This window comes from Lontra canadensis, unplaced genomic scaffold (genome assembly GCF_010015895.1).
Source record: "Lontra canadensis isolate GAN:19392208 unplaced genomic scaffold, GSC_riverotter_1.0 scaffold125, whole genome shotgun sequence".
Lineage (NCBI taxonomy): Eukaryota > Metazoa > Chordata > Mammalia > Carnivora > Mustelidae > Lontra > Lontra canadensis.
Window position 1 is genome coordinate 3,696,951 of NW_022631119.1, and position 10,549 is coordinate 3,707,499.

Below are 10,549 nucleotides of genomic sequence, written 5' to 3' on the forward strand. Positions count from 1 at the left end.
AACCACCCCTTTAAGTTACTCATCACTGAGTGCTCCCATGTGTATCTATGATGTATGTTAATAACCTTCTGTTTGTTTTTCTCTTGTCGATCTGTCTTTTGTTGGTCTAATTTATAGGGTGCCAGCCAACGAACACAAAATAGGTTGAGGAAAAATTATTTTCTTTTCCTTCCCCTACATGGCCTTAGGGCCAAGGGTTCAAACACCATTATTCTGCTTTCTCTATCCAGCCAGCTTCATTTATGCACCTACTATTGTCAACATTCTAGGCTAGCTGCTACCGGGGATGAAAGCAAAACACAAGTCCCTTCACATTAGGAGCTTTAAATCTAGGCAGGGAGAAGAGGAAGACATCACACACAGTTAAACAGTAAAAAATAATTATCTTACTGAGCTTGAAGAATATCAGAGACTACTTGGTCTAAGCATTTATGCTCTACTTACCTGAGGCAGCTGAGTCTCTTGGGGGTGAGGACCCACCAATATGTATATTTCGTAGCAGGACCCATTCCTCCCCCTTGCTCATACTCCCACTGCCTTGATCCCACCTGAAGAGTGCAAGTGCATGGGTGGGAAGACTATGGACTCAAATCACACTGTCCCCAAGTAGAGTGCCCATCAGCAAATTTAGTCAACCTCTCAGCACTTACCAAGAAAAAACAGTGCTTATCTCACAGAATTGTGCTGAGGATCAGAGAAGTTGATAAATGTAAGGACTCAAAACAAAGGACTGTTGCACACAGTTAAACACTCAGGGAGGATTTCCCTAGCTGTTCCATGAAAATTTTCTCTTCAGGTTCTTATTCCCCTCTGCTGCTTTAATGTACCCCCTTAATTCTAGATAATGTGTTACTCATTTTTATTTTCTGACTGCCTATCAGACTCTAAGTTCCATATGCATTGTTCACTATTATTGTCCTAGTACCCAAAGCAGAGCCTACAAACACCAAGCAGTCAAATATTTTTAGATGACTGAATGGGCATTTATTATTATTATTCCCCTAACAAAATTTCAAATGCCCTTCTGCTACCTAGAAGACTTTACTTTGGAGGGTGGGAATATATAATGGTCCTTGGCATGAAGGTTTTGGTGAGGTGTCTTGGCATGGAGGTGTACAGAACCCAAGCCCCAAGGAGTCTAGGGATCTAGTTCTGGGATTTTTCCTAGCTCATTAGTTTTTCTGTCTTTCAAAAGAGAGCATAATCTGGGGCTCCTGGGTGGCTCAATCAGTTGTGTCCATATCTTGGCTCTGGCTTAGGTCATGATCTCAGGGTTGTGAGATCAAGCCCCACATCAGGCTCCGTGCTTGGTGGGGAGTCTACTTGGGATTCTCTCTCTCCCTCTGCCCCTCTCCCTGCTTGCATACACCCTCTCTCCCTCTCTCTAAAATAAATAAATCTTTTTTAAAAAAAGATTTTAAAAGAGGTCACAATCTGCAGTCCAGATAGGGTTACTTTGAGCCATACAAAGCATTTTCCTTATATCACTTATATGTTGGATGATTTCATATGAAAACATCAACTCATGAGCTCTGTTGAAAAAAGTCCATGAATCTGACTACTCACTCTGGGCTTTGCGTTGCTGCAGGGCCACAGATGGCTGAAGGTGACTCACACTAGGGGTCCATTACTCCACCCATGTTATTGGCAGATTGCTGCAACTCCTACCTTACCTGTTTCATTCAGCTACCTGCCTGGTCCCTTTGGTGATTTAATTTTGCATCCCTCTCAGAACACCATTCCTCCTTGAGGGATGACTCTGTCTCCGAAACTAATTCCATGCTGTGCCCTCTCAGGGGACCCTCCCCTAAATTTCCTGTTCACTATCAGCACAAGTGTTCTGCACTGGCTGTGGAATGGTCTTAAAACAGGACCCCACCTTGCATCCTCCCACCGCCTATAGTAAGAGCAATCCCAGAAGCCAGCCTTCATCAAAGTAATTAATTATAAATAAAGAACAGCCAGGATGAGTGAGTGCTATGGTTCTCACCCCTCATGTCTAGCTGTACTTTAGAACTAACTGTGGTGTTTTAAACTATGGACTCCTGGGTCTCTCCACAAATGGATAAAATCAGACTCTCTGGGGATAGGGCTTTTATACTTTTAAAGGCTCCTAAGTAGAGTCATAGTTTAGAATCAGCAGGCCACAGGAACCTCAAGAGGGAGAGGTCAGTGGAGGATAGAGAGATCACAGCAGGTTTTATAAGAAGAAGGTGTGATCTTAGCTGTAAAGGGCAGGCAGGATTTTTGAAGGATCAAGAAGAAAGAACAGGGATGGGCCCTTACGACACAGGGGATGGGAGGAAATAAGGAATGAAAAGTGGCTAGCTGGAAAAGAGAGCAGGCGGGTAATGGCAGACTACAGAGGGTCTGAAAGGCCAAAGGAATATAAAATCCTATCCTCTACTGTGCACTGAAGGTAATACTTGAGTAATATACTTGATGAGTACACACGAGTGTACATGGTGAGTAGATGAGTGTACAAGTGGATAGCACGTGTAGCAAAATAGTCATTGTGGAATCTAGGTGGTGGCTATGTGAGTCCATGTTAAAGTCTTTATATTTTTTCTGTAGGTTTGAAACTTTTCATAATTAAATATTGAAGAGAAAAGACTATTCATTCATTCAGATATCTGCCTAGTCCCTGTGGTGATTTGATTTTAAAGCCCCTCTTCGAATGAATACACACACTTTATGTGCACGCATAGGTAACTAGAAAATCTCTAACAAAGAAGCAACACTGCAGACCAACCTACATTCTTTCAACAAGTTTAACACAACTGGTATTTGCACAGCCCTGGAAAAACTCATGGTATCTTTGGCAGAGAAACACACACGTAGTGGGTATGGAAACCCTAAATGGATGACTCTCCCGGACCTATTCCAAACCTCTCTCACTGAGGAGCAACTCAGCTAGCAGCTGGGGGCGCTAAAGCTGACTCAAGGGGAGGCCCGACTGGCATAAAAGTAACCTAGCCCTTTGTCAACTGAAGAATGGATTGGTGGCCAACTGGAACCAACAAGACACAGTAGACCGCTGCTGGATCCTAGCAGAAGACGTCTACATTTTTAAGATGGAGTAATGCGGAGGGGCGCCTGGGTGGCTCAGGGGGTTAAGCCTCTGCCTTTGGCTCAGGTCATGATGTCAGGGTCCGGGGATCGAGCCCTGCATCGGGCTTTCTGCTCAGCAGGTAGCCTGCTTCCTCCTCTCCCTGCCTACTTGTGATCTCTCTGTCAAATAAATGAATAAAATCTTTAAAGAAAAAAAGATGGAATAATACGGAGCCAGTACTTTTCCTGATGCTCATAAACGTGGACACAAATGACCCAACAGAGGCAGCGGAGTTCAGTGCACTGGCCTTAAGTGTGGTCCCTAAACCTATGGCACCAGCATCTCTTAGGAACTTGTTAGAAATACAAATTCTCAGGCCCCATCCCAGAAACACTGAATCAGAATTCTAGCATGTGGGGCCCAGCAACCTGTTTTAACAAGGCTTCTCGGCGATTCTGATTCACAGAAAAGTCTAAGAAATACTCAGTGGCTGGGACACCTGGGTGGCTCAGTGGGTTAAAGCCTCTGCCTTCAGCTCAGGTCATGATCCCTGGGTCCTGGGATCGAGCTCCGCATCGGGCTCTCTGCTCAGCGGGGAGCCTGCTTCCCTTCCTCTCTCTCTGCCTACTTGGGGTCTCTGTCTGTCAGATAAATACATAAAAAATCTTAAAAAAAAAAAAGAAAAAGAAATACTCAGTGACTAAAAGCACACTCTGGAGACAGACTGTGTTCAAATGACAGCTCTCTTTCTCCCACCACTTTGCACCAGTAACTTGACATTTCCGTGTCTCAATTTTCTGAAAATGGGTATTATAATGACTTACCTTTTAGGATTGTTATGCAACTTAAAGTTGCCAATAATAAACATCCTACGACTGTGAGGGGAATTAGTGTGATGAGGCTGACACTGTGAACAGGGTAGAGTGGAAGAATGAAAGAACTCCAGTCCTTGATAAGCTTATGAAGGGAGAAGAAAAACCCCAAAGTGTGTCCTGGCTCAGGACTTTCTCTCAGGTGGGCTCAGTTATTGTTTAGAACAGCCCAAGGGGGGGTTCCTGTTGTTTGGAGCCAAAAGGTATAACATCCTATCTTGTAGCAATAGCTGCCTTCACACCCCCACCCTCTGCCCCCCAGTGAATCATGCCTCTTTTTTTCTACCCTTTAGGCATTCTCCTCCTATATTAACACTAGGCTTGGCCATGGGACATGCTTTAGCCAACTGGACATTGGCCACCATGATGCAAGCAAAGGTTTGGAAGGCATTTGGGTTTGGGGCTGGCCTTGTTTCTTTCTGTGCAGTCAACTTTGAGGCCGCCATGTAAGTAAATGGAGCTTGTCTGCTGATGAGGCCACAGAGAGAACCAAGGACTGAGGTTCCTCAGCAGACTAGCCTGTCAACCACAAACCATATAAGGCCATCCTGCTGAGCAGCCTGCTGATGACAGTAAGAAGTAAGCCCAGGTAAACCGAGAGAAGAACCACTCTGCTGTGCCGAGCCTAACTGCTGACCCACAGAATTATGAATGAATAAGTGATTTTGTTTTAAGCCGAACTGGTAGAAAGAAATGAAATGTCATCACAATTACCAAAAACATGTGGCGTTAGCTGTGGGAACAGGAACAGCAGAGGTTATGTGCACAATTGGGAAAAGTAGTAAACGAATTGTTAGTGGAGGCTGGAAAAGTGGTTAAGGAAACCACTAGGGCAGCCTGAGAAAGGCCATGCCTTTTAGGTACTAGCAACACTGTCACCTGTGCTCACTTGGAAAACAGAAGAAAATACCTAATGATTTCCAGATCCCGCTAATGAGATCTCCGGGAACCCCATTAAAGGCTTCAGCTGGATGCCTCTAACTACATATGAGAACTTATAGAAAGAGGAGAGTTAAAGAAGCAACTGAGCCCGGGTGGCTCAGTGGGTTAAAGCCTCTGCCTTCAGTTCAGGTCATGATCCCAAGGTCCTGGGATTGAGCCCTGCATTGGGCTCTCTGCTCAGCAGGGAGCCTGCTTCCCCCTCTCTCTCTGCCTGCCTCTCTGCCTACTTGTGATCTCTGTCTGTCAAATTGATAAATAAAATCTTAAAAAAAAAAAAAAAGCAACTGAGCAGTTTGTAAGCATAATTCAGGGAGAATACAGACATGGAAAAAAACAAGGACCAAAGCACCTTAAGCAACTAGCTTGTTACTGTCATGTACGGACAGTCATCCCACCCCAGCCAAACCACCAGTGGACTGCAGTGACACGAGCTAAGCCCCGGTGAAGCCTGCCAAACACTCTTCTGTGCCCAGCTCAAAATGCTGACCCATCAAATTGTGTGCTAATGAATTATTTTAAGTCAGTAAGCTTTGGGGTGGTTTGTTACGCAGCAAGGGCTAACTGATACACTGGTAAAGAAATGTCATGGTAGATGAAAAATACTTTATAACCAATATCATCCTTGACTTGCTGTGATGCTCGTGCTGTCAGAAACTTCTTAGATTTAGGGGTGCCTGGGTGGCTCAGTTGGTTAAGCCTCTGCCTTCAGCTCAGGTCACGATCCCAGGGTCCTAGGACTGAGTCCCGAATCGAGATCTCTGCTCAGTAGGGAGCCTCCTTCTTCCCCTGTCTGCTCTGCCTTCTGTTCCCCCTGCTTGTGCTCACATACTCTCTCTCTGACAAATAAATAAAAATCTTAAAAAAAGAAAGAAAGAAAGAAAGAAAGAAAGAAAGAAAGAAAGAAAGAAAGAAAGAAAGAAACTCCTTAGATTTGGCAAGTATTAGATTCAGTCCTTCCATCTTTCTCTTACTCCTGGGCCTGAAATCATTACATGGAAAAGAGGATAGATTCCTCTGAACAACTCGAACAGTTATTTGTCTTCCTTTCTCCAGCCAATCTCCTAAAAAATGACTTAATCTAACTTAAAGGTGTAATAAGCACATTTTCAGAATTAATAACCAGAACATGATGTCAGAAACAGCACAACACATTTGAAACGAGGAGTGTCCTGGGGCGCCTGGGTGGCACAGTTGGTTAAGCATCCAACTCTTGATTTCAGCTCAGGCCATGATCTCAGGGTCATGAGATTGAGCCCCTAGTCCAGTTCCACACTCAGTGGGGAGTCTGCTTGAAGATTCTCTCCCTTTTCCCCTCCCCATGCTCTCTTTCTCTCTCTCTCAAATAAATAAATGTGAAATGAGGAGTGTTCTGAATACCTAAGACACTGTTGTGAGCCACTGAAGGAGGGCTTCTGAACAGAAAAGTAATGTCCCTGTAATGTCTGGGGAAAATGAGAAAGACAAGAAACATGCAGTGGGAGCAAAGGACCGTATCAACACATAGAAACCAACCAGGACACTCTTATAAACATTCACGTGAGAAAAGAAAAAGATCTGTGCTGGCAGGTCTACCCTGGGGATGCACAACTGCAAAGTACAGCAATAAAAACGAAACGAAAACCCTGCAAAACATAAAGTAGACATCATGATGGAAGAAGGGGGCCTCAAAAATAGAATAATCAAAAGGATCAAATGTTTTAGAACAGGCAGAGTTCCAAAGCTCCAACTGGGTGAGTCCCCACTGCTTTGCAATGGTCATTTCAACTCGCCTTATCATATTTTTGCTGTGAGAATAAATACAAATCTATAAAAGAATTTCACATTCAAAATTGATCATAGAAGCAAAATTTACAATAATTAAAATATTGGGAATAAGTTAAATGCCCCCCCCCCAAATTGGAAGGGACCCTCTTATACCACTGGTGGGAATGCAAGCTGGTGCAACCACCATGGAAGATAGTATGAAGGTTCCTCGAAAAGTTAAAAATAGGGGCACCTGGGTGGCTCAGTCAGCTAAGGGTCTGCCTTCAGCTCAGGTCATGATCCTGGAGTCCTGGGATCAAACCCCACATTTGTCTCCCCACTCAGTGGGGAGCCTGCTTCTCCCACTGCCTCTCCCCCTACTCGTGTTCTCTTTCTCTCATATTAAAAAAAAAAGAAAGAAAGAAAAAGTTAAAAAAAAAAAATAGAATTACCCTATGATCCAGTAATCACACTACTGGGTATTTAGCCACAAGTACAAAAAATTCAAAGAGATACATACACCCCTGTGTTTATAGTAACATTATTTACAATAGCCAAATTATGGAAGCAGCCCAAGTGTCCATCAACAGATGAATGGATAAAGATGTGACCTATATATATATAATGAAATATCACTGAGCCATAAAAAAGAATGAAAAGTTGCCATTTGCAACATGGATGGATCTAGAGGGTATAATGCTAAGCAAAAGAGAGAGACAAATACCATACGATTTCACTCATATGTGGAATTTAAGAAACAAAATAAACAAGCAAAGGAAAAAAGAGAGAGAGAGAAACCAAGAAAAAGAATCTTAACTGTTGAGAACAAACCAATGGATACTAGAGGGGAGGTAGTGGGAGGAGTGAGGGGAGGTAGAGGGGAAGCTGTGGGAGGAGTGAAATAGGTGATAGAAATTGAGGGCATTTGTGATGAGCACTTGGTGACGTATGGAAGTGCTGAATCTCTATATTATACACCTGAAATTAATTAACTAAATTAACTAACTTAATTAATTAAATTAATTAACACTGTAGGTTAACTATAATGCAATTTAAAAATAATAATAAAAATGATCCCCCAAATTGGAAAATAATGGATGGGTTCATCCATTCAATGCACCATATTATAGAAATCACTTCCAGTGGGTTAAGTCCTGGCTGTTCCTCCACCTATAAAATATGGGTCTGGGTAGAGAGCTGATACCAGTTTTATTTTTTTTATTTTAAAAAATATTTTATTTATTTATTTATTTGAGAGAGATAGAGATAGCGACAGAGATTGTGAGAGAGAACATGAGCAGAGGGGAGAGGGAGAAGCAGGCTCCCCACTGAGGAGGGAGCCTAACTTGGGACTCGATCCCAGCACCCCAGGATCATGACCTGAGCTGAAAGCAGACATTTAACAGACTGAGCCACCCAGGTGCCCCTGGCACTAGCTTTAATATACTGATTTGATCATTAAGGTCTGTCAAAATGTGTGTGTGTGCGTGTGTGTGTGTGTGTGTAAAATGAAACAAAACCCCAATGGTAACAGAATCCAAAAATAAAATGAAAGGCCCACAAGTGTGCAGGCTGTACCTTTACACATTACTGACTGTCATCCATCAAGTATTCTGCACACAGTAGACAGCAAATTTGTTCAATGGAATCAGTGAAAAAATGCTAAGGATTAGTAATATCATGTGCCTGCCAGCCCATCTCTTTTGTAACAAATTCCAATTTATTCTCTCAGGCAAAGGTCCTTGCCAGTGACCTAATACCCTACTGTCTATCTGTTTAAATTGCTTTGTATAATTCAGATGTCATGTATAATTCAGATGTCATGCATATCAGAGTACTTAGGTAGTCTACCCAAATGAGAAACACAGAACTCTCCAAGTTGTTCTGATAACATCCAGGCGATTGTAAATCTCTACCACAAAGGACCAGGATTAAGAATAAATCAAGGTCACAGAAAAAATAAAGAATAAATTGAGGTCTCATTTTTCTGTTTAAACTTTCTTTTTTTCATAAGGATAGTCAAGGAAGATCTGAAATAGCCAAGTTAATGCATATCAAAACTAGATAGTAAGCCAGCCTGGCAACTTTGCTGGTGCTCAATAAATGTTAATCACATTCAGTTAAGTCCAGGTCATCATAGCCACCATTCACAGGGGTTAGAAAGTTTCCCCTTAATTAAGAAATATTCCTCTATATATCCATGTCATTGATTTTCTTATGTCAAATTCTTTCCCCAAATCCTTCAAAACCTAGCTTATTCAAAGACAAAATCTATATTCCTCAGTCTGGTACTCAACCTAGTCACCCAGACTAAGAGGTGGAAAATGAAAATCCTTCAGGGGCAAGGTACGTAATATAAATGAGGGAGGCAGGCCAAATGTTAGCTGGTCAGTGGTTTCAACCTCAGTTTGGAAGATACTGTGGAAAGTGCAGCAAGTAAACTTTGCAGGACCTGTCCAAATGAAGACATTGTTCAGTGTGAATTCCCTGACACCACAGTGCAATTTATTTTCAGAGAGGCAGGCAATCCAGAATTTTTGGTGAAATCTCCCATTGCCAGATGCAGAAAACGCTCTCAATAAAAAATTCAGGTCAGACCATCAAGCTCTCCTCTGTTCCACGTGTCTGTATCTTCACCAGCACATAGTTAAAAATCAACCTTAAATAACGCCATTAGTTACTACAATCTTCCCACACTGTAGCAAGGGCAGTGTGCCCACCCTCAGGCTAACCATACTTCCTTCTCTCCTCTCTGCTCTGCCAACTCTCCAACTTACCAAACCCTCAGGGGCCGTTCAGACAGCCCTACTTCTTCCAGAAGCCCTCCCTAACCACTTCAGGTCATAAGCATCTCTGCTGGCCCTGTCTTGCATCACTACCACTGGACAGTCAAGCTTGGATGTTCCTGTATTTTTATTTAAACTGTTCCGTGTGTTGTTTACAACTGACCACTTCGCAGATGACTGAGATATGGATGGAGCGGAAAGGAACGCTGATGGGGGGACTCCCATGTAAGATGAGCCACCCCTCCTCCAGGAACAGGTGTGAACTTTGCCCAATATCAACAGGACAGCCTGCAGTGCAAGAAATAGGAACAGATTCATCCTGTTGGCAGCCAACATGGAATTTGATGAAAATTCTCACCTCTTTTTTGGCTTTCAGGAGCCCCGTGGCCATTTTCCTGGTCTCCTGAATGCTCTTCCTGGAGAAGGGCAAAGTCTCAGAAGATAGATCTGGGGATACGAAGAGAAACGAGAGCGTTCCTAGATGGAAAAGCCCCTTCCCAGGAGTCAAGGCGGGTATGTGCCAGAGTCCCACTCCTAGGGGTTCAGTGTCACAGAAATCACCAGCACAATCCAATTCCCATCCAGAGCCCTGGGAAAGGGGTTCTGAGTGACAGAGCACCCTCAAGTTCAGCCCCAAGCTCTGGCCAGGGAATGAAGCCCATGTCCCCCTGCAAAGGAATAAGGGTCTGTCTCTAACTCTATGGGTTGGAATGAAAAGATAATGGTCTGGAGGTACCTACGGAAGAGCGCCCGAGTTCAGAGGCAACCTGTGTCCTCACGAGTAAAACAGGGACAAGCAGAAGGACGTGCTGACTGACAAGGCAATGACTATAGGGCACTCACAGAACGCCGGGCGCACGTTGCCAGTCTTGAGGCTGACGCTCGGGAACTAAGCGCGGAACTGTGAGAACTACCCGAAGACCGAGGATTCCCCAGCGGCCAACTACAGAGTGGGCGGGACCCACCGACGGGAAGCGCTCCTGCCACGTCAACGCCACAGCAAGGAGAGCGCGACGGACAGCGGAAGTGGCCGCGCGGGCCTCTGGAAAGTGTAGTCTTTGAGATGGAGAGGTTGTGGTGGCAGGGTGACTCTGACGTCTGCACGACTCATACAACGAAGTTTAGGAGTCACTGTTAAGATGCCCAGACCGCAA

The 10,549-nt window shown here is 43.9% G+C and overlaps 1 protein-coding gene across 2 annotated transcripts in view; it reads right to left on the reverse strand.

Annotated features, from left to right (window-relative positions):
- Nucleotides 1-10,254, reverse strand: part of ZNF875 (zinc finger protein 875) — a 31,513-nt gene extending 21,259 nt beyond the window's left edge. For both annotated transcript variants that reach the window (XM_032842084.1, XM_032842083.1), the window contains exons 1-2: nucleotides 10,239-10,254; nucleotides 9,754-9,842 (exon numbers count right to left, since the gene is read on the reverse strand). In XM_032842084.1, the coding sequence (XP_032697975.1) occupies nucleotides 9,754-9,786 (33 nt within the window). In that variant the 5' untranslated portion in view covers nucleotides 9,787-9,842; nucleotides 10,239-10,254. The remainder of the gene's footprint in view (nucleotides 1-9,753; nucleotides 9,843-10,238) is intronic.
- Between the last annotated feature and the right edge of the window lie 295 nt (nucleotides 10,255-10,549).